General features: G+C 36.2%; 3 protein-coding genes and 1 pseudogene across 3 annotated transcripts; 3 read left to right on the forward strand and 1 right to left on the reverse strand.

Moving 5' to 3' along the window:
- Positions 1-2,197: 2,197 nt before the first annotated feature.
- LOC126691750 (DNA topoisomerase 6 subunit A) lies at positions 2,198-3,754 on the forward strand. Its single transcript, XM_050386859.1, has one exon. It carries the CDS (start codon positions 2,275-2,277, stop codon positions 3,547-3,549), a length of 1,275 nt encoding a protein of 424 aa, XP_050242816.1. The 5' UTR covers positions 2,198-2,274; the 3' UTR covers positions 3,550-3,754.
- Positions 3,732-13,165, reverse strand: LOC126691748 (pentatricopeptide repeat-containing protein At5g02830, chloroplastic). The gene is made up of 12 exons (XM_050386857.1): positions 12,478-13,165; positions 11,349-11,436; positions 10,895-11,099; positions 8,808-8,915; positions 8,122-8,286; positions 7,368-7,946; positions 7,074-7,139; positions 6,759-6,839; positions 6,293-6,390; positions 4,768-4,978; positions 4,466-4,529; positions 3,732-4,237 (listed from the first exon to the last, which is right to left on the reverse strand). Exons 1-12 carry the CDS (start codon positions 13,019-13,021, stop codon positions 3,891-3,893), a joined length of 2,556 nt encoding a protein of 851 aa, XP_050242814.1. The 5' UTR covers positions 13,022-13,165; the 3' UTR covers positions 3,732-3,890.
- A 3,273-nt stretch (positions 13,166-16,438) lies between these two features.
- LOC126691752 (zinc finger CCCH domain-containing protein 11-like) lies at positions 16,439-23,651 on the forward strand. Its single transcript, XM_050386861.1, has 8 exons — positions 16,439-16,755; positions 17,619-17,703; positions 17,816-17,956; positions 18,096-18,184; positions 20,103-20,291; positions 20,478-20,608; positions 20,747-20,849; positions 23,207-23,651. The coding sequence occupies exons 1-8, from the start codon at positions 16,585-16,587 to the stop codon at positions 23,372-23,374; spliced, it is 1,077 nt and encodes a 358-aa protein (XP_050242818.1). The 5' UTR covers positions 16,439-16,584; the 3' UTR covers positions 23,375-23,651.
- On the forward strand, positions 17,891-20,096 carry LOC126691757 (40S ribosomal protein S29-like; annotated as a pseudogene).
- Positions 23,652-24,083: the final 432 nt, after the last annotated feature.

Below are 24,083 nucleotides of genomic sequence, written 5' to 3' on the forward strand. Positions count from 1 at the left end.
GCTAGGTTCGAAAATAAATAAAAAATTTAAAATAAACATTAATCTAATTAACTTTTTTTCTTACTTTTCATTTTTTTTTTTTTTTTTTAAATAAGAACATACATCCTCAAGCCTAGAAAAGTTCAAAAAAAAAAAAAAAAAAAAAAATTCACATCTGGGTGGACTTTGGAATCCTTTGATCTTAATTAATTATTTCTTAATCTAAATGAAGAACACACAAGTAAGAAGAGAAAACAAAATCAAAAGCACTCACATTACAATAACCAAAAACCCGAGCTCTAACATTCCAATCCTCAAAATTGTACCTCATTTTCCCAGCTACTAAACAAAAACACATACAAAAAAAAGTGTCATTTAAGCTAGATAACCACATCAACCTCACAAAAACTTAACCTTTTCCATTACCCACATCACAAATAACCAAGAACCCAAGCTCCAAATCCCCATCACTAAAAATTTTCCCCCATTTTCTCAGACACCAAACAACCCCACCAATTTTTTTTTTTTTTTAAAGCTCAAAATCCAACTCACCTGATTGCGATTGCAAAGCTGATTGGTACCCCTTTGAAGCTGAAGAAAGTCGAGTGCTCCACGAATCACCATCTGGGGTTTCACAACAACCACCACAGATCTGGGGTTTCACAACAACGCATAATACCCACCACCAATCGATATATAACCCACGAATCCAACCCACCCACCATCCAAACTGATCCCACTGCCTTCACTCATCCATAAAAGCTCCATGGTCGAGCTTGAGAACCCTATTTAGACCAATCCCATTCTAGAGCACTCAATCGGTTGGGATAGAAAGATCAAAGAGAGGGAGAGGGAGAATCAACAAATTCCTAGAGCTTAAAGTGGTTGTTCATGGAGGGCTTTGGGTGGAAGGAAGAGAGAGAGTCTGTGTGAAGAGAGAGGAAGAAAAAGAACACGAAAAAAAAAATTGAAAAGTAAAAAGAAAAATAATTTAATTAGATTAATGTTTATTTTAATTTTTTTTTTAATTTATGACTAGGCTTTTTTTTTAAATTAATTTTTTATTAATTAAAATGCTAAGGTGGTATTTAAAAATTCCAAATAATTATTGTAAGGACTAGATTTGAGTTCCTAGCCCAACAAATAGATGGACTGAGGCCCAAAAAGCTCAAAACAATGAATTTGTAGAGAATGAGTTGGAAAACTGGGCTCTAATGAATCAGACAAACACAAAAGTAGATTTAGATGACAAGAAGATGTAAATAGACAGGTTTATAATGAAGAAAATCATCCTCGGCAAAGTTCGAGGAGATCTGTTTTTATATATTTCTTTTAGGTTTGATTACAAAGTCAGTTCTTGATGCTACAGTAATTTTCTCTTTGTTTCTTGATATCCTCTTTCATTGCTTCCTCATTCTTTTATACTCTCTTCCCCTTTCCTCTTTTTGCTCCACGTGCATGCCAGATAGTTGGTGTTGATATTTGTCCCATCAGCACCTCCTATAAGTTTTCACATAATAGCTGTAAGGTTGAAATCTATTGTTCAGGTATCACCTCTATATTAATGCGGCCAGAGAGTTAGCTGCAGTGCATTTAATGCGGAGGCAGCAGCTTTCTCTTTAGATATTTTAGGCTCTTTCCTGTCTGATGTCTTTGCAATGCTTATCCATATCAACAGAACTTCCTGGAACGCTACCTTGGTCGACATACTACCTCTTCGAACATCGGCTTTGGTTAGCTGAGAAGGCATTTATCCTCGGACCATCTTGTTAAGCCATTATGACAAAAACTACCTTCTTTATTTACAAACACAATCTCTTCTGACAAAAATTCCTCATTCTCGGACAAACCCTCGTCCTCGACTTGGGCCACAGATCCAATATACTAATAGATAATGAACTCCTAGACCCAATGCCCCTACAATTATTTTTAATAATATTTTAATAGCCATATCAGCGCTATATCAGCAAGCAGGGCATTCCGTCTGCCATGTAGGAGGTTTTTGTTAGTGAATTGACGGTAGTGACCATTTTAAAAACGATTTTCTTTTTTTTAGGGATTACATTAGTAACGAAATCAATTTTGGGACCAAAATGAGAATTGACCAAAAATGTAGGGACCAAAAGTATATTTTCACAAAAAAAAAAAAAAAAAAAACTTATTTTTAAAGACAAAGACAAAACTAACCCTAAATACATGGAATAAGTCATTTCCCGCCTTACCACTCTTTACTCTTTTTACTCATATCCACAGTCCACCCAACAGAGTTCTCTCTCTCTCTCTCTCTCGGTGAAAATGGCGGATAAGGGCAAAAGGAAACGCCGCCGTGCCGAAGCGGATTCCGACGAAGAAACCCGACTCCCATTCAAGAACAAACTAAAACCCGACTCCGCCATCCTCGAAATCCTGAAAGACCTCACCGCAGCCACCGCCGCCGCATCCTCCTCCTCCTCGAAAACCCTAACCCTAGCCGACATCGACCTAGACGCCAAATGCCGCGAAGTCTCCGAGCTCAACCTCCTCTCCGTCCAATCCGAAATCGAATCCCAAATCCTCAAAATCGCCCGCTCCATCCTCGCCGGCAACGGCTTCGGCTTCGACGTCCCGTCCCGCTCCGCCACCAACCAGCTCTACGTCCCCGAGCTCGACCGCATCGTGCTAAAAGACAAAACTACCCTCCGCCCTTACGCCAACATCTCCACCGTCCGCAAAACCACCATCACCACCCGCATTATCCAGCTCGTCCACCAGCTCTGCGCCAAGAACATCCACGTCACCAAGCGTGACCTCTTCTACACCGACGTCAAGCTCTTCCAAGACCAATCGCAATCCGATACCGTCCTCGACGATGTCTCCTGTATTCTCGGCTGCACTCGATCGAGCCTCAACGTGATCGCCGCCGAGAAAGGCGTTGTCGTCGGGAGGCTGATTTTCAGTGACAATGGTGATATGATTGATTGCACGAAAATGGGAATGGGCGGGAAGGCGATACCGCCTAATATTGATCGAGTTGGGGATATGCAGAGTGATGCTCTGTTTATTCTCTTGGTTGAGAAGGATGCTGCTTATATGAGATTAGCTGAGGATCGGTTTTATAATCGATTTCCGTGTATAATTATCACGGCTAAGGGCCAGCCTGATGTGGCTACTAGGTTGTTTTTGAGGAAAATGAAGATGGAGTTGAAGCTTCCTGTTCTTGCTCTTGTGGATAGTGATCCATATGGGTTGAAGATTTTGTCGGTTTACGGGTGTGGTTCGAAGAATATGTCTTATGATAGTTCAAATTTGACTACGCCAGATATTAAGTGGTTAGGGGTTAGGCCGAGTGATTTGGATAAGTATAAGATACCGGAGCAGTGTAGGTTGCCAATGACAGAGCAGGATATTAAGACCGGGAAGGATTTGTTGGAGGAGGATTTCGTGAAGAAGAATCCCGGGTGGGTTGAGGAGTTGAGTTTGATGGTGAAGACAAAGCAGAAGGCGGAAATTCAGGCGCTGAGTACGTTCGGGTTTCAGTATTTGTCTGAGGTTTACTTGCCGCTGAAGCTGCAGCAGCAGGATTGGCTGTGAGTTTCTTTTTGGCTTTTGGTTTGTAATGGTAATTCTATGTATCCCTTGTTTTCTTGTTTGTTTAGTTTAGTGGTGATGAAATTTCAATGTATCTTTTATAATAGTAGCAATTTATGTGCTTTGAGATGCATTCGCCTCTAAATTGGGAAACTGGCCAATTTGAAAAGAGGCAAAAGGATAAATGAGAAGAAGGCTGTTTCTATTTTATGATCTTGCAAATTACATTTAATTGTTGTACAACTTACAATTGGTGACTTATGGTATTACAATGCATTTACTAAGAATATAGTACATATGATATCATGTACAGACTCTACAAGTGGTTTCACATACAAAAATAATCATCTTCTGATGGCGCCTAATCTTCTCTGCAACCAATATTGCAATGATTTCCTTGTGACCTTTAACCTTTGTACAACATCTGGTCTCCTAGTGGAACTTTCAAGCTCTGTTAATAAACTCTTCCTTCGTGTCAATTGTTCCAAGTTTAAATCTGACTCAAGAAGGGATTCTGAATTTTTCTTTTTATTAAGTGCATTCCTTGGTCCTGCTAAAAGAACCTCAAGCCCCAATTCATCCTGCAGAAGTTTGATTATTGCACTTTTCACCTCAAAATTCTGTGTTGCTGGATCTGTGACTGCTTTACTGACTCCCAAGGTGATCAATATGTCATCTTTTACTGAATGTCCTGCAAAAATAAATCAATCAAATGTCAACATCTAAGCTTGGTTCTAGATTCTAACTCCTCCCTTGTCTCAATTTACTTATAGACTAAACCTGACTTATATTTTGTGTTGAATTTATATGACAATTGTTGGCTATGTCAAACACTATGTAAGGTAAGTTGAAAGGAGCATGCAGGAAAGTTTCATGTGATTCTGTCATGAAATTATCTTTATTAGAGGTTCATTTATACCATGAGTATGGTAGTTCTCTTTGAACATTCGTAGAACTGCAAGAACAACAATGCGAGCTTCAACCTGTTGATACATATTACAAAGAAGTTGATAAGAAATAGCTTGAGAGGATAGAGTTGATAAAATTCTGAAACAGTTCAAACAGGCACAGTTATAACAACAGACTTTAATACAATCTAGGTAAGCAAGAATCTAGTCCTTCAAACCTGTACAACACAAACATATCTTTAATCCATGCTTGGTACCAATTTCAAAGGTAAATTTGCCAAACATATAATTCACTATATGATGTTAACCCTACCTTTGAAAGCCCCTTAAGGTCAATTGTGAGGCTTTCAGAATTACTCTTTTGCAAGTGCATTGCAATTTTTTCAAGAAGTAGACTTTGAGGTCTTCCTAAGTAGCTTTTGTTGCAGGAACTGAACTCTTCTCTGTTCTGATTGTTGTCTTGTATTACTCCTTCACACCATTCCTCTATGAGCTCCTCAAGATAATAATCATTGGGTTTGTACCTACATGAAGATGCTTGATTAACAGGAAGATTTTATTTAAATTATGTCTAATTATCAAAGACAAATGATAAGGATGTTGCTTGTTGTTCCTCTCAACATAAGGGCAAAGCCAATGACAGCTGAATATTCTCTACATGGCCATGCATACATATGCAATTTTAAAATAGTTAAGTTCATTAGTCTCTTTTAAAATAATAACAACAATAATAATAATTCATTTGTCACAACAAATGGGGGAGGAGGGCTTGAATTCTAATTTTCATTAGAAAGGAGAACAGAAAATGTTACCGAACTACAAGACTCTTAGCGTATGTACATTACTCATGTGTTGTGCTATGTATGTAGCAATTTAACAAAATTCAACTTCAAATTTAATTTTACCTATCAAAAAAAAAAAAAAAAAGTGTTGTGCTATGTATATAGATAAAATAAGGTTTAGCAAAGGCTTTATCAATGGAAGGATACAACCTATAATCTTATTCATACATTTAGTTGAGCAAATTCTTGCAGTAAAAATTTTCACTCCACCAATCTCTGCACTAACCTAGCAGTCATGAACACAAACCCTAGCTTAGAAGAGGATCTCAAGAGCAATCCAAAGCTTGTAACAGAAATGAGCATGCCTGCTCTGGGACTAAACCAGTCCAACAAAGACGTGTAACAAATCAATGCATTACAATCAACACAGCTTGAGGTTCATATGAGATCAGTACACCATAGGGCGGTTACATCAGTTTACATTACATAAGTGAATGCACTCTTCAATCCTCACTAATTGGAAGTGACAAAATTGGCCCGATTTTATCTATATGAGTCTGAGGTGCTTTGCCTTGGAGAGAATATAAGTTCTCGTAGAAACTTGCACCTCAGCAGACAATCGGAATATGCAAGACAGTTTTGGGTACAATAATGATGATGAGACACAAATAGTTAAATTATATACATCCCTGATGAACAGCATAAAGTGGCATTCACGAATATAAGTAAACCCAAAAAAAAAAAAAAAAAAGGGATCTGTGGCCACTGTGGAAAGTAGGAGACACCAAAAAACCAGGTATTGCACAAGATTTTATTTTATTTTTTTCGATAGTTATAATGGGAAAGAGAAATTTGAACCCTAGATGTCCCTATTAGAAACACTAAGAGGTGCTAGTTGAGCTACAAAGCTCTTGGTGGTATTGCACAAGACTTGACAGTACTTAATAAATAAATATAATTATGATAAATAAAAGATTATAAACATATTCATATTTATTTGGAAAAAGGTAATATGAATGCAATAAATATTTCAATGAACACTTTATGCTGTCATACCCTGCTCTCCGCATATCTTGATAAACAGACAGGCATTGTTGTACTTCATCCAAGGACCCATATCTGCTGCGGGCCCTTAAAAGAGTATTATAAGTCACCTGAAAAGAAACAAGTTTAAACAAGTTACCTATGGTGAACTGAGTCACAATTTTCAGAATGCCATTATTGATTTTTTTTTTTTTTTTTTTTTTTTTGGGGAAGCAAAAATGATGTTCAAGATGATTGTATGCAAAACTGTAGCCAAAATGCAATATGAAACTACCATAATTTCATGTAATATTTCATCACAATACAATTCGGAATCACATTCAGAAAATACAAAATTCTTTTGTCAGTTCAACATCATAGAACAGCCTCATCCAGATGGCATCAACACACATCTTCACTCAATTTCTTTGTGACATTGCAATCATTAAATTCACACTTACACATAAATAATAGAAGCAGATTGACTATAATCACCTACCATATTTGGACGTATTTGATAGTTCTTCATTTCCTCAAATAAAGAAAATGCTAGCTTCAAATTTTCACTTTCCACGCAAACCTATAAACCAAAGGGCACAACACATAAATATCTAGGTCCAATAGATTTGAGATAATACCAAAAAAAAAGTGTTCATGAGGACAATCTTAAGTTAAACACACACCCAATGGGACTTGCATCCATAACCTCACCCTCCATCTCATTATTATGAGAGGAGGAAGTGCCATTTGAGCCCAAGCTCATTGGCAAAACCATTTTACAACCACCAAACTAGCATAAGAAGAAAAATTTAACCTTGATGGCTGTTGTATATGCAATAACATCTGGTTGAATTCCAGCACCAAGCATATATCTGAAAATCTGCATTAGACGAAAGAGTAGTTGTCAGAGAACTTAGATTTGTGAATGAATACCAAGGGAGCACAAAGAAATTGGCTAATTTTCTTTCTTTATTGGCATTTTGGCTCCAGTTCTCACCAGCAGCAGGAATGATTCTACTGTAAATATTTAGCTAAGCACAATAACGAAAAAATTATTCAAAAAGGAAGAGCAAAAATTGACGTAGATCAAGATTAGTTTATACATTACCCGTATGGCATCTTCTACATTGCCTGAGCCTCCACATACATCAATCAAAATTGACCAACTTATATGATTAGGGGAAAGACCTATGACTTTCATCTCATTCATCAAAGCTTTTGCACGGTAGTAATCAGTACCACAAGCCTTCATCAAAATATTATATGTTGCAGTTGTGGGTGTAAAGGGAAACTTCCTAGGATAATTTAAGCGGCGTGAAGTAGATATGCCAGTTGGCACACTAGTACTGCAATTTTTGACTCCATGCTCTGCATTTAAATTAATATTGCATTCACCAATAGTCTCTAAGACTCTACCTCCCATCCAAGACTGGAAAAGACGGAAGGCCCTGTCAAACTGGCAAGTCTCAACACAAGCATCTAAAAGGATGTTGCAACACTGTGTATTGGGTTCACAGCCAGCCAACAGCATCTCATCAAACAATTGAATCGCCCGTTCTACAAGACCTGCATTGGCACAGGCTCTGATCAATGATGACCATGCAATAGTGTTAGGAGCCACACCAGCTGACAACATATCTTCCTTGATGTGTAGTGCCATTTGCCACAGTTTTGCATCCGCAAAGACCTGGAAATTGATGCATAAGCCATGAAGATGTCCAAAAAATAAGTTGTGAAAGAGTCACAAATAAAAGATCTCCACTCCACCAGAAAAAGGAAAAATAAATCTAGAAATACGCAATAGCTATGAAATCATGAGAAGATGGAGATATTGAAATAAATATTCATATACAACAAGTTACCTTCACAATGGTGCTGTAAGTGAAAACATCCAACTTCAACACTCCTCTTGATTCCAAATGTTGTACTTCCATGTAAATGTCTTGGGCCATATCAACTCTGCCAGCAAGACAGCATGCCTTCAAAAGGATATTATAAGATGCCATATCCTCCATGACACCAAGATTCTGGAAATATAAGAGATAAAAAGTTTAAAAGTTTGTACTACTGATCTGAATAAACAAGAAAACTCATATGCACTCAACCAATAATTAAATATTAAAATTATAGATAATGTTAATTAACCTATAGAGTATACTTTACTGGCTAACTAATTCATGGATTTTTTCTTCACGTATCTACCACAAAGAGGAAAAGAAATAGCAATGCTATGAGCATGACACTTAATGTAATCAATAGATTTAATAAAAAGAGGATTGAAAGAAGGAAAGCAAAGTATGCAGCAGCACGGTAAGCATGCTAACAATTAGGAGTAATGTTATCATGTATCTTTGGTTAAACAACATGGCGAGAGAAATTTTTTGAAAGGGCTGAAGCTTTGTGAAGCTGATTTATCTTATTCACTTTGATAGTTTGAATATGATTGTACACGGAAAATCCCAAATTAATGAACTGCCAATGGACACTAAACGAAGGAGCAAACTTCATATATGTGTGGAGAATGAGAGAGAGAGAGAGAGAGCATTACTCGCATGTTCTTGTGTACATGCAATATGTAGCTCAAATCATGGGCATTCACGTTCATCAGGCTGTTGAAAACATAAATATTTGGGGTGATCTTCTGCTTGAGTAAGTCCTGCAACACAACCCATGCAAAACAAACAACCACTCAATGGCAGCATAAAATCTCTAATGTCCTGTAACCCTGCCAAAAAGAATTATGAGAATATACGTGTTATGAACCTTCAAGAGCAAAAGAAGAAGAAGAAGAAGAAGAAGAAGTAACTAGATATTAGTTAGGCTCTGCACTACCAATTGAATTAACTCTGGCAATGTGCTCAAGTCTAGATTTTATACTTCATAGTCTACATGTTCAACATGGATGTGATGCACATGCTGCTTCCCAATCAAAACAACCTTCCTTCAGATGGTCAATTTCCCATTTTTACTCAGATAAAATAGTCAGAAGGGAGTTATAGTTTGAGTGTTCCACATTAATGGTATGATCTGTTCCAGTTGTCTGCCCGCCCCTTTGGTTGTTTTGGGGGAGGCAAGAATGGGAAATTGTTCATTTAAGTTTTATGCGATGCTTAAAGTGCTTGCAACATTAGGGACCTTGGGCCTTTTTTTTTTTTTTTTTTTTTTTTTTTTATAAGTAAGAATGTTATATATACAAATGGCTACTCTATGCATGAAGAACATAGAGCAAACCTAGAAAATACAAGAAGGAAAAAAACAAAGAAAAAACAAAAAAGAAAATCAATCCATAGATTAATTACAAAGAGAAAGAGAGCTAAGGAAAGAAGGGAGAGAATCACTAGTCGTGAGTCCCCAAGCCCGAGACCAATCAAAAAGAATCCCACTAAAAGAAGCAAGTATCTGATCACCGGAACTATCCAAATCCTCAAAAATCCGCCGATTCCGTTCCTTCCAAATACACCAAAAGATGCACAACGGAACTAAATTCCATATTTGAGATGAGTGCTTCCCCAACCAATTCCACCAGCCAAAAAGCAAATCTGGAATTGATCTAGGTACAACCCAAGACAAGCCAAAAGTTATAAAGACAATCTCCATAACTGATAAGCCATCTCACAATGAAGAAGTAAGTGGTCTACCGTCTCTCCACAATGTTGACACATAATACACCAGTCCACAAAAACCAATCTCCTCAATCTCAAATTATCACTCGTTAGGATATTATTTCAAGCTACACTCCAAACAAAAAAGGAAACTCGCCTAGGGGCCTTTACTTTCCACATAGCTTTCCAAGGAAAGACAATTGAAGGAGAATTCCTTAATTTGTTATAATATGACCGGATATCAAAATCCCCATTAAGCTTCAACTTTCATCTCATCCGATCTCCCACATCCATTGGAGGAGTATTAGCTCCCAATATACAAAGAAAATGCAGCCCTTCATCCATCTCCCAATCATTAAATTCTCGAATAAAACGAACATCCCAAATTCTTCTATCCTCCGCCCCTGCCTTGACAAAGAAGCTTCAACAGATACCTCCTTATCAATGACAATACCATACAATCTTGGGAAAGCCAAATGAAAAGGTTGATCCCCACACCACCCATCCTGCCAAAACCTCACTCTATTCCCCAGCCCAACAACAAATTGACAATTTTTGCTAGAATCCTCCCATCCCATGCGAATACCTCTCCACAAACCACACCCATGAACTCCCCTACCCAGTATTGAGGTCCAACCCCCCCATTCTTCCCCATATTTTGAAGCCATTAATTCTATAAAAATGTGGTCATGATAATGCTCACTAGTTTAACCCACATTTTGGGAAAAAAAAAAATTATATTAAGAGTGTACCATTTGTTATGTTTTTATTGCCTAAAATAATAAAGATAGGTTACAGTTACACTACATATCTTGCCTATTTTAAGGGTTATTAGACATAATCTTTTTTGTAAAAAATTATTTTGCTAAAATCCTTCTGTGGTTAATTTTCATACAATGCCACAAGAGAGAAAAGAAAGAAAAATTGGCAATGTAAGAACTAATACTGAACAAAATTACATTTATATCATCTTTGAATAAAAAAAACTCAACCAAATAAAGCATTCACTCATATAAGTAGTCAGAGAAAGTACCTCATATATGTACCTAGATTTCATGAAGTCACCACAGAGACCACAAACATCTATAATTGTGCGGTAGACATACATATTAGGACCAGTCAAGTGTTGCTTGGATGCTTCATATGCTGTCAAAGCTGACACCAGGTCCCCCTTCTTTCCAAATTCATGTATAATAGTAGAGAATAATATATGCCCATATGGAAGAATACAAGCATACCTGCAAACATGATACTTATGGATAAGTACACGCGCAAATGAAATACATTGAATGTACCCAGCAGTGATTGACTCCATAGTAAAGAGAATTCTGTCATGTACCATGTACAAAGGAAAACTTGCAGGCTAGTAAAGAGCAGAGTCCAAACATAACCCATCTGTGGCTAAGATGTCATAGTGATGCATACCAAATAAAAAAGAAAATCTGAACCTGACAAAGACCTACCCACAATAGAATTGTAAATCATACCTTATTGCCAGTTTTGGGTTACGTCTATCAACGCAAGCTCTAATAATGTCAGAAGACTTCAGTAGTTCTTTGATTGAGAAACGGAAACCTAAATCAAGTAATCATCTGTTATCCAAATCCCATTCATGACAAAGTTAATACATCCCAAATCTTCTAACCATGATAAACATATAAGAAACTTTCAATTTATTTAATATTTTCCCTTTCTAGCAAACCTCTTCACATGACAGTAAATTTAGTTCTACGAATCAAGAATGATCACACTACAGAACCTAATTTTAAAGAAATTTCAACTGTTCTTTCTCTAAAAGAACTTTGAACTTGCCTTAGACTAACATGAACCCGCCCAAAAGTATTACTATCTTAAACCCATACAACAAAGATACCTACAAGAAGTATATTATAAAGGGATAATTATAATTACCACCCTTGTGGTATGCCCTTAAAAACACAGAGGACATCATGGTTTGGTTTGTGACACTTTACTCCGTTGTACTTATATCCATCAGTTTAGCTTGGTTAATTTTAACAGAATTTGATGATGTGGCAAGTACTGGTATCACTTAGTTATGCAGAAGTTTAGGAAAAAAAAAACCTAAACTTTAGGAAAAAGACATTTCTATTTAGAAATTTTGTGTTTTAAGGGCATACCAAAATGTGTTAATCATGATTTTCCCAGTTATAAAAGCAATTAATGGTGCCGAAGACTTAGGGCCTATTTGGATTAAGAGGGGGATAGATGGGGAGTGGAGGGGAGTAGAGTAGAGTTAGCTGAAAATAGGTTAATTTTAGGCTAATTCTACTCTACTCTACTCCCCCTCCCTCCCCTCAATCCAAACGGACCATTACGTATAAGCCAATTCACCAAGAGCCTTGTAACTCAGTAACATTGTTTGCTCTTCTTTATAAAGAGAACAGGGTTCAACTATCACCTTCCCATTGTTATAGCTATCAAATTATAAACAAAAGCATAAAAAGTATAAGCCAATTCACCCCTACCATTAATAAAGCCTTAGCAAAGTGCAACTAATAGTCTAATAGTAATGTACCACATATACAGTATCGAAAGTTCCCTTACACTAGAATCTACCTAATGAAGGAAATTAATCACAAGTATATAGACAATTACCAGCAAGAATCTCCATGAACTCAACAACTTCCTCCACTTTCCCACATTGCACAATACGGTAAAACTCATTGCCTAGCAACTCCATCGTAGACCCATCAAACAGCTTCAACGGAGCAACCCCAAGCTGCTCAACTTTCCTCAAAACCTCAATCACACTCCGAACCTTCCCTTCTCGAAGACCCACCGAGATTCCTTTCGCCACAAGCTCCACGCTCAACGCCGAGACAAACTGTGAAGCGTCAGCCCCAGAAACAATCACAGTCTCTACGATCATTGCGAAGTCTTGGAGCTTGCCTTGCTCGGCGAGCTTGGAGGCGAGGTTGGCGTAGTACTTGAGCTGCAGAGTGTGGCGAGAGGAGAGTAGAGGAGAAGGGGAGTTGAGAGTGGAGAGTGGTGGTTGTGGTTGAGGTGGTTTGGAGGGAGAGAGCTTGGTGGTGGTGGTGGTGGGTTTGAAAGGTTTAATGGGGTTGTGGTGGTGGTTGTGGTGGTGATTGTGGGAAGGAGTGGCAATAGAGGAGTAGCTAAGGATGACCAACTCTCTCATTGTTGGCCAAGTGTTGGGATTGTCTGTTTATGCATTTTTGTGAGTGAGGGGTTTATATGGGTTTTGGTTTTGGAAGTGGATTGGGTTTGAAAGGCAGGTGTTTCAGTTGGTGTCTGTGACTCTGTTGCTTGGGATAGGAATGGGATCAGGGATTTTTAATTTTGTCCAATTGATTTTTCATCTAGAATGTGAGGGTAATTCTCATGAAGAAAGAGGGAAAAAAACAGTACAAAAAAGAAAAGAAAGATTGGGCTTGAGCCCATATATTTATCTTCCCCACCTCACTAGAGGAAAATTATTGTATGTGTCAAGCATATGAAATGCCCCTCTCATTAGTATGTATGATGAGGAGTAATTTGAATTATCTTAAATGGTTGGTTATCATAATGCCCCTCTTATTAGTATGTATGATGAGGAGTAATTTGAATTATCTTGAATGGTTGGTTATTCATATAATGATCGTTCTACTAGCATTGATTGGTGAACTAGTTTTAGAATATTGGCGTAAATGCTCTTTTCGTCCCTATATTTTGGGGTCATTTCTATTTTGGTTCCTACATTTCTATTTTACCATTTTTAGTCCCTAATCTAATTAACGCTTGTTATTTTAGTCATTTCCGTCACTCAACTAACTAAAAAAGCTAAGGTGGCAAACGGAGTGTACTGTTGACATAGTAAATGCTGATGTGGCGAATAAAATAATAATAAAAAAATTATTTATTATTTAATAAATGCCAAGTCAGCATAAAATAATAATAATAAATTATTTTTTCATTTTTTTTCTAAATTCTTTTAAAATAAAATAAGATAATTAAATTAAAAAAATTTATTTCTTTCATTATTTTTTTCTGAAGAACATGTTCATGTTCCTTGGTTCATCCCTAGAAATTTTCTTGAGAAACAAACACACAAAGAAACCCAAAAAATTCAGCTCAAAAAAGAAGTCATAAGCTCAAAAAAGAAATTCAGTCCTCATTTTCAATCCCAGAAAAATCATCAAATCCTTAAGCCATAAGCCTAGAAAGTTCAAAACCAGAAAATCACTTCAACCGCAGGCTTCACCTCCACTAGATTCTCCACTGTCGTGAGCGTGCTATATACATCGCAGCCATCTCATTGGGATCGGAAGCCATCTCATCGGGATTGGAAGCCATCTCATCAGGATCGAGATGGTGGGTGCTGGGTTCGACTGGGTTTGCTGGGATCTGGCATTTCTCTTCGGTTTTGATCGGTGATCGTTGGTGGGTTTGACTGGGTTTGATCAGATCTGGGTTTAGAGAAAGAGATGGCTTCTCTGCCTCTCTCACGCAAAGCGAAGCCGATACGATCGGTGAAAACCCCTCAGTCCTCGCCGTGTTTGAGGCCCGCCGTCGCGAGCTTCACACCACTCGGTCTCCTCAGTTTCTTGACCTCAGGAACCAGCGCGGTCTCTGGTCCGATTCCGATTACGACTCCGATGTCATTATCGGTCTTCTCGATATCGAAATCTGGCTAGAGCAGCATAGCTTTTCCGATAGGAATCTTGGAGCTTGTTGGTGGGTGCTGGGTTCGACTGGGTTCGTTGGTTGGGATTTCGCATTTTGAAATTTCTTTTTGTTTTTTAAGTTATTAACTTGTTGTGGTATTTGAAATTTCTTTGATTATGGTTTGGTTTGGGAGTGGATGAGTTGGATGCTTTGCTGGGTTTCTATTCTTTGGATGGTTTGGTTTGGGTGTTGTTTCGTGTGGGTTTTCCTGTGTTTGCTCTTGTTGATGCTCTTTGATTTGGTGATGTTCATGTATTTTTTTTTTTTTTTTTTTTTCCTGTTGGTTTGATGTTCATGTTTTTTGACTCTGGATTTGCTCTTTAATTCTGGGTTTGATGTCGTTGCTGGGTTTATTTCTTGATTTAAGAAGAACATTGAAGAACAAGTTCTTGTGTTCTTAGATCTGTAATTTTTTGTTTTTAATTTTTTTATTTAATTAAAATTAATTTAGATGCTGATATGGCATTTTTTAATGTCAAAATAGATTTTTTAATTATTATGTTAATGTGCCATTTGCCACGTCAACTTTTTCTGTTAGTTGAGTGACGGAAAGGACTAAAATAACAAGCATTAATTGGATTAGGGACTAAAAGTGGTAAAATAGAAATGTAAGGACCAAAATAGAAATGACCCAAAAATGTAGGGACGAAAAGAGCATTTACGCCTAGAATATTTGAGCAAATGAAACTTTTATGCAATGTTGTTGCATTTAGGGCTGAAACCAGACTATTTTTTCAATGCGTAAAATTTGATATATAATTTTTTTTAATAAAAATTGCAAAAAGGAGGAGGGATTTTTTTTATTAATCATGTCAGCATTTAACATGTCAACGGTGCACTTTGTCTACCATGCAGGAAATTTCCATTACTAAGATGATAATAGAAACCAAAATGGTAATGATTTTGATTTTCAATGACTAAAATAGGTGCTTCAAAAAAGTAAAGACCAAAATGAGAATTGGCCCAAAATGTGGGGATCAAAAGTATATTTTCATCTTTTTTTCTTTTTAGAGTGTCATGTCTAAGTCCTTTATTTCCTTCCTACAACTTATCTTGATTACACACATCTCACAGTGCCTATACTATGACAATTATATCCATGCTTAAATAGTTAATGATATATAAATTTTATTTGAAATATAAAAAATCATAAGCCCATAATCTAATATGCTGCTAATATACTCATTCCAAGCCCAATATATATTCCCTTTAATAATACATCATAGCTAGGCTAGATTTTTTATGGGCTTTTAATGGACTAGCCTAGCTTTTAAAAAAAAAATTTTTAAATACCGACATGGAATTTATAAAATTCCAAATAAATTTATTATTATTATTATTTTATTAACCATGTTAACATCTAAAATGTCAATGGTATACTTTGTTTGTTATGTAAACAATTTTTGTTAGATAAATGACAGTAGGACCTAAAACAAAAACACTTTTTCGATTTCAAAGACTGCATTCAATTAAAAAAAATATAGGGACCAAAATGATAATCGATTCAAAATATAAAGACCAAAAATGTATTTCCACCATTTTTTATCGTAAAGATTTTTTATTTTTTATTTTAATTCCATAATTAAACCTTAAATATCTCCATTAAAAAATCAGAAGCAAGAAATGCCAACCAATTAACTATAAATATATGTTCTTTTATTGCAAAGATGAGATCATTAAAGAACTAATAAATTCATTCCCTAAATAAATAGGGAGAAAAAAATAGACCTAATAAATTCCTTTGTTTGTAGGCCTGAGATTGGACCTAAAATCCAGGCCTGAATTTATATCAGGCCCACGATCAAGCCTACGGCAATCTGCCACGTTGACAAGCACCAAGTGGCAAAGTGCAATACGGAAATTGAAGTTATCTATCGTAGCGTAGCTTCTTGAAACTGAAAACCCACTCCATCCCAAACTGGTTGTCACATATACACAAATTTGCCAAATACGGATTCGAATTCTTGGTTTCTTGAAATTGAAAAACCGATAGTGATCAAAGAGAAGAAGAAGAAGAAAATTTGATGCCGATAAGAGATGCCGCCGAAGCAGCAATCGAAGGTGGATGTGGCGAAGAAGCAGAAGATAGTAGAGGACAAGACCTTCGGGCTCAAGAACAAGAATAAGAGCAAGAATGTCCAGAAGTACGTCCAGACTCTCAAGCAGTCCGTACAGCCAAAACCTGATCCTTCTAAGATCGCTGCCAAGGTCGGTTTTTTTTTTTTTTTTTTTTTTTTTCAAATAATTTAAATATACGCTGTGTTTGGTTTTTGTGAAAAATAAAGTGAATTTTAATAACAAACTTTCTTACATGGAGATTTTGATTTATGCGTCTGTGTATATACAAAACGATAAAACCTACAATACATAAATTAATATAATTAAATGGAAATGTATCCAAGGGAAAAAAAAAGTGGAAGCTCAATCAAGAAATCTAAGTTAGATTCTAATTACATTAAAAAAAATGGAAATGTATTGTCAATAGATTTACTATAGAATAGAGACTAAGCTGTTGAATTGTAGTTTTCCATTGTTTTAAGGAAAGTTTCAACTGGACTAACGTATAATGCTTCTAAGGTGGGTAAGGCTACTTATCATGACCTCTTTCAGACCTCGCAAAAGTGGGAGCTTTTTGCATTGGGTACGACTTTCAACAAATAAAAGAATAAGCTTTCAGTAAAATGCTAATCCAAAAGCATGTGTGTTTAAAAAGACGTACATAAGCAATAAGTTCAAGGGAAAAGCTAATGAACATGGGCATTGGTGTAGGAAATTTTTTGACTGTTTTTTTTTATTTTCCATGAAAGTGGTATTAAAACTTTTCTAAAATGGTCCATTAGCAAATGTCGTAAGGTCATCTGTTAACATGACCATTCACTTAATTAACTAGGATGAGAATTTTACTTATCAAACAAAAAAATCACTAGGATGAGGCTTTCATTTTTTTATATTATTATATTAAATTGGTTATTATTGGCTTGTTTGTTATGTAATTTCTCAGTAGCGAAAAGTATAGATTATGAATTTATGTACAGTGGAATTCTGCTTACAAGACTTTGTATAATTAACAGAAGAAGAAGGAGGAAGAGAAGGCCAAAGATAAGGAGCTGAATGATTTGTTCAAGATTGCTGTCAGTCAGCCCAAAGTGCCAGTTGGTAATCATCTTATTTCTTTGGTTGTTTTTCCCATGTCATTAATCCAGGAAGTTTGTGCTATATGTGATTTGTCGCTTGTATGCAATCTAGTACTAATTGGGTTTGTGGTCAGGTGTTGATCCCAAGTCCATATTGTGTGAATTTTATAAAGCGGGTCAGTGTGCTAAAGGTTTTAAATGCAAGTTCTCACATGATTTGAATATTCAGAGGAAGGGAGAGAAGATTGATCTTTACAGCGATAAGCGTGACCAAGGTATTGAGCAGGAATCCTTTTAACTTAAGTGGTCATTTGACTTTGTTACATTTTGTTTGATAAAGTTTGTTCGCGCAATTATGTGCTTTGATTTGTTTAATTTCATTGTGACTGTCATGTGATTTCTTTCTTTTTGAAGAAACAATGGATGATTGGGATCAAGAGACTTTAGAGAAGGTTGTTGAATCAAAGAAAACCGAATATAAGCAGAACAAGCCAACTGATATTGTGAGTTTTCTCTCTTATGTTATCTGCACTACTTGTAAATTAATTTTTTCTGTCAAATCTGTTCGACTTATTTCATTTTATTTTATTTTATGAGTTACTTTTGGTCCCAAGGGGAGGGGTAAGGGAGATTCGAACTAGTGAACTCTGCTTGATGAGGTGTGGTCTCGCACCAATTGTGCCACCCCTTTGGGTTAAATTCGTTCGCATTTTTCCTGTCCGTTCTTGGTGAAATCCATGCTTTGCCTCATGCCTTTCTATCTATAATTCTAGCAAAATTAGGAATTTCTGGAGCATATTGGTGATTGGGAAGGGTATGAGGACACCCTAGTCGTTCCAGCACCACAAGTGGTGCTGGGTACTGGGGTTCGAACCTTACGAGTCCCCCCTTCCTATTTACCTACACACACACACACACACACACACACACACACACAGAGATATATGTTGGTGATTGGGAAATAATATTTCCAGAAATGTTCTGGTTGCTTCTATAGCTCTTGTACGCACCGGTCCGAAACAAGTCTGGGAAAAGTAGTACCCTTTAGAAATAAAGAATTTATATTCTTTAATATGATTAAGTGTTTGACTTTTTGAAGCACAGAAGTGATAAAACAACCTTGCCTATAAAATTACCTTTGACAAGTGCTAGGGTTTTCAATTAGCTCTTGCTCTCACAGCTTCTCTCGCCTCACCCTGTAGCTCTTACAAAGTAGCAAGAACCAATCATGAGGCACTCAAACGTCTGGAATTCCCACCCAAGAAGTACAGCCCTGGCTCCCATGCCTCCTGTGTGTGTTGGAATCCCCATGTGTTGATCAGGAAGTATGGTCTCATGTGCTGCAGACAGTGCTTCCACAGCAACGCCAAGGAAATTGGCTTCATTAAGTACCACTAGATGGTTGGAATGGTCTTCAGTGCAAGAATAGAGTTTTTGGCCCAAGCATGATCAGATTAGTGGCTTCAAAGTTTGAAGGAACTTTTGATTTATTGCCTAAGTTTATCTAATGTTTAACTTGTGTTGATTGTGGGATTATGAATATTTTTGCATTACTTATTTGAAGCTAATTCAGATATCAATAAAAAAGAAAAATACCTTTGAGAAATAAAGAGATTGATATTCTTCTCTCTCTTGAGAGGAGAGTGGGGGGAGGGGATGCTTTGACTCACTCAAAGGCCATTCCCTTGATTCTCTACTTCATGATTAGTAATTAGTCATAACAGCAAAAAGAAGGTGGAAATGGAAAAGGCAGAGTAATGTAATTTTCTTTGGAAAATGAATAAATAAATGTTGGAAACATTAAGCCATTTAAAATATAATAGGAAACCTAAAAGGCTACCTATTGAGAAATTTTCACATTTCAGCTCTGAAACATCATAGAACCATAGATAGAAAGTTAAGTGGAAAGATTTAGAAGCATTGCAATAGGCTATTATAAATTTAATTATAGAGGACCTGTCCCTGCCCTACAAGGGTGCATTGTTATTGGAAATTTGTTTCCTACCAGTGTTGGGGTACACGCAGTGGTGGGAGATTCAAGTAGAGGAAAATGAACGTGATTTGAGTATCGAGGAGAGACCTCATCATTTACAATTAACTGGAATAGTGGCCATAATCTGAGTGGGATTGGTGATATACATTCTGCTGTTATGGCAATCTTAAGTAGTTAACAAAGACCTTTTTTTTTTTTTTTTTGATAGGTAATCAGAGAACTGTTATTAATGAGAAAAAATGAGAAGTACAAGTAGTTCATGATGATGAACAACAAGAAACAGAAGAAACAAACAGCAAAACAAAAGATAAGGAAATCAGAAAGATAATCTAAGGGAAAACATAAACTTATACGTGACATTCCTTTCACATCACATTTGCTCTTTGGAACTCAAAATGATTCTTTTTGGTTTCTCTCCATCCCTGCAGGTCTGTAAATACTTTTTGGAAGCAGTGGAGAAGAAACAATATGGTTGGTTTTGGGTCTGCCCAAATGGTGGTAAAGACTGCCATTACAGGCATGCTCTTCCTCCTGGATATGTTCTAAAATCTCAGATGAAAGCTCTCTTAGAGGAAGAGACTGAAAAGATACCTATTGAGGAGGAGATTGAAAATCAGGTGATTATTAAATTTTCTTGAGCAAGCCATGTCATCCCCACCGCTCTAGTAGTACTTCTAGTTTGAGTATATGATTCTGGCCAATAGAAGTCTGAGTACATTATGGATAATCTAGTTTTTATTGATTCTATCATGAAAATTATTTGCAATTGCCTCATCTAACTAAAATTTTCTTTTTGGTTTTAGCGTGCAAAATTAACATCTTCAACTCCTATGACTCCGAAGTTGTTTATGCAATGGAAGAACAAAAAGATATCAGAAAGAGATGCAGGCTTGGCTGCACAGCAGGCAGATAGGGCTAAGAATGACCGTATGAGGTATAATCTCCCCACCCCCCCCCCCCCCCCCCCTCCCCTCCCTCAAAGGGAAAGGGTTACCACTTGGCAAAAAGGCAGGTGATCAGTAAGTTTTATGTTATATGCTAAACATTTAATTTTGCCTTGCCTCCATTGCAGTGGCCGTGAGTTATTCCTTTCAGATTCTAGCTTGTTTGTCGATGATGCTGAGGCATATGAGAAGTACCAAAGAGAACCAGAATCTGATGTTGCTGAACAAAAGGTGAAGCTTTCACTTATTACTCAGCCTTTATCTTTTTGCTGGATTTCCTGAAGCTTCACAAGCTGTTTGTGAAGAAAATGATATCTTTTGATATTATGCTTTTAAATTTCTACTCACTTTATAAAGCTTTGCTCATAAATGCAAACATGCAGTCATAGTTACACTTCTATAAGGGTGAAGATGCAAAAGTTTGGTTACATTTTACAAAGCCGGAATTAGTATGATTTTTTTCACATGTTGGTGATCTTGCTGTGGTATGGTGCTTTGAGCTATGAATTTTACATATTTGGTACCAATTTCATTGACGAAATATAGATTTTTTCTTATCTATCTCTATGCACAGTGCACACAGACCACATGCATAATTCGACCAAATCAGCAACACTTAATGGTATACTAATTATTTGGTCCATTCATGTCTCATTCCATTAATTTAGAGAAACCATTGCTGGTGAGAACATGATTGAGTCCATATATGCCAAATTGTTTAGCAATGAACTGTTCTTGTTGCTGCCCAAGTGGCATTGACAGGATCACATTCCTTTCCATTTGCTTTGAAATGGAGAGGATCCATTTCATGTTGAAGATTTATTTTTATGAATCTAAAGGTATACATGATGCCAATTATTTAAATCTTATTGTACCAAAAAAGGAATGATAACTGAATTTAAAATGACATGATACCAAATTCATCTTTAAAGTCATGAAATACCAAATATTCATCTTAAAATGGATCCTATCCATTTCAAAAGCAATTAGAGATGATTCTTTTTCACAACTCCAAATAAGTCATGGTTGTCTTGGACGGTGACATACATGATGGAATACATGCTGATCAATGCCGTGTGCATGTTCAAATTTATAATATTTCAGAATGAGTTTTATCCTCTGTGCTTGTTGGAATGAATGATTATAATCATATACTTTTGGAAAACATTAAGTAATTTATCAAGAAAAAAAAAAAGAAAAAAAGAAACCCACAAATGATAAAGTATGATGTGCTTTGATATAAATATTGGCAATTTGGCATATAGGTGCCAATGTAGCTTGATTGCAGTGTAATGTCCTCATCACATCATGTTGGTAAAAGTGCACTTAAAGCCTGAAGTGCTTTTAATTACTTAAAGCAAAGCACATTTTAAAGTTTTCTTGTTTGCCTTTTTTTTTCAAAGGTAAATAAGTTGTTAAATTTTACCATTGGATAATATATATGAGTCCTTGATTTGTTATAAAAATACCAATCTTATGGTATGATAACTTCACATAAGACCATCCTTCAGTAAAAATTCCAGAAGATGAGGAATTAAAATCAAAGGGACCACACAGTCCAATTTCTTTGAAAGATGATAGCAATGACTGGTTGACTGGGAAAATAGAAGAACCCAAACGGTGTTGAAGCTGATCTTGTTGTTGATGATGATTACTTAACATAGGGTAATGTTGCTAGAGAAGAAAGATTTAATGTGAGACTTATCAAAAAGAAGAAAGATTTAATGTGAGATGAAGAGCAATTTCACTAGGGAGGGCATCAGATTTAAGTTCTATTTCACAACATATTCCTAATGAGGGAGTGGCTATTAATTAAGATGAAGTCAATGAGTAAGATGATGAGGGTTACAGTGCATTGCACTGCTTATTTTAGGTTATGTTAGGCGTAAAAGTCACTACATACCATTCTAGTGCTTTTTGGTATTTGCATTTTGGGTACATTTTGATTCAACCATGTACTTTATTTTGATCATGGTATGCAAATATCATAGTTGTGTATATTTAGAACATATCACATCAAATTTTGTCACATTTTGGTTGTGGAGATATTGTAAATAATTTTTGAATACTTTCATTTTGTAATTAATTAAAGCTATATACTTTTGTATAATTTTTAATCCATATGCTAGAAATGAAGATTGAACTATTGAAAAAACTCCACAAAGAATTTACATTTTGGTTGTGGAAATATTGTAAATGATTTTTGAATACTTTTATTGTGTAATTAATTAAAGCTATATACTTTTGTATAATTTTTAATCCATATGCTAGAAATGAAGGTTGAACTATTGAAAAAACTCCACAAAGAATTTAGAAAATTGTAATGTTAGCCACAAATTTTTCCCATAAATTTAAATCAAGCAGTGAAGAACATAGTATGCATTGAGGTCATGCAATACTAAATTGCAACATTTGCTGAATCCAGGCAGCTGGGATGACTTTTCTGTTTAAAACAAAGCCCCCCCACCCCCCAAAAAAAAAAACTAACTAGTTTCCTTTTTTCTTTTGTTCACATGCCTGCTGAAGCATAAAATAAATATGCATGTTCATATCTTGTTTTGCTTATTTTTAATTAGATTCAACTTCAGGTAAATGATAATTCTGCTGGAGATGGACCAAGTAGCTCAGCAAAAGCCTGTGGTGATGCTGAAGACAACGACGACGATGATGAATTGGACATGGATGAATTAAATGAGTTGGAAGCAAGCTTATCAAATACATCACTCCAAATTCGGGAGCTGGGCACTCATACTTAATCTTGAAGCCACATTTTTCCCCACCCCTGCTACATACTAGAGGTCCTCACTTGTGCCGACCGTATTATGGTTTCAAGGAGGTTATGAAGTCCTGAGTTGTTAATGATATGGTAATTTTCTCATTGAAAAAAGGGAACAAAAATGATATGGTAATTTGATAAAGTTACCAGTATCCTATTATTTAGTCAATAAGTATCAAGATCATGTGTACTGTAATTTTTGGTAAATTGGGTTTTCCTTTTGGGGAAATTTGCTTATATTTATATTTTATTCTATATTTGGGAGTTCATAAATGAATTTAATTAAATGAAAATGAATGAAGTATTCCTTTTCCAATTTCTTGGGGATTATTTGAAGGACACAGCTTGTGTCTAATGTATTAGTGCACTGGATACATTGAGATATAGACACGTGTCCAAAATTGGACACAAGTCCACATCTTTACGCATCCAGTACAATTGACGATGCACTGGACACAATCTCAACCCTTATTTGAAAGCATAATAGCAATTCATCTCCTTTAAGATTTAGTGTTGGTTTGGATATGGATGAAAATGCTGGCATTTGTGTCTTCCTCTTTTTTTTTTGAACAAGTGCCTCTTGCACTGTTCATGTTATGAAACATGAACAGTGCATTAAGGTAAATGCACGGTACTCTCAGCATGAACAGTAACTTTTTATGAACAGTGCATTTAGGTAAATGCACAGT

The sequence above is a fragment of the Quercus robur genome, chromosome 7 (assembly GCF_932294415.1).
Source record: "Quercus robur chromosome 7, dhQueRobu3.1, whole genome shotgun sequence".
Taxonomy (NCBI): domain Eukaryota; kingdom Viridiplantae; phylum Streptophyta; class Magnoliopsida; order Fagales; family Fagaceae; genus Quercus; species Quercus robur.

What these genes read in the sequence shown, in the direction of transcription:
- LOC126691750 (XM_050386859.1), top strand. Translation starts at nt 2,275, where the DNA reads ATGGCGGATAAGGGCAAAAGGAAACGCCGCCGTGCCGAAGCGGATTCC.
- LOC126691748 (XM_050386857.1), bottom strand. Translation starts at nt 13,021, where the DNA reads ATGAGAGAGTTGGTCATCCTTAGCTACTCCTCTATTGCCACTCCTTCC. An exon ending in CAAGATATGCGGAGAGCAGG is followed by an intron (nt 4,979 to 6,292) that starts GTATGACAGCAT and finishes ATCTTCATGTAG; the next exon opens with GTACAAACCCAATGATTATT. An exon ending in ACCTTAAGGGGCTTTCAAAG is followed by an intron (nt 4,530 to 4,767) that starts GTAGGGTTAACA and finishes ATGTATCAACAG; the next exon opens with GTTGAAGCTCGCATTGTTGT.
- LOC126691752 (XM_050386861.1), top strand. Translation starts at nt 16,585, where the DNA reads ATGCCGCCGAAGCAGCAATCGAAGGTGGATGTGGCGAAGAAGCAGAAG. An exon ending in AGAACAAGCCAACTGATATT is followed by an intron (nt 18,185 to 20,102) that starts GTGAGTTTTCTC and finishes CCATCCCTGCAG; the next exon opens with GTCTGTAAATACTTTTTGGA. An exon ending in AGGAGGAGATTGAAAATCAG is followed by an intron (nt 20,292 to 20,477) that starts GTGATTATTAAA and finishes TTTTGGTTTTAG; the next exon opens with CGTGCAAAATTAACATCTTC.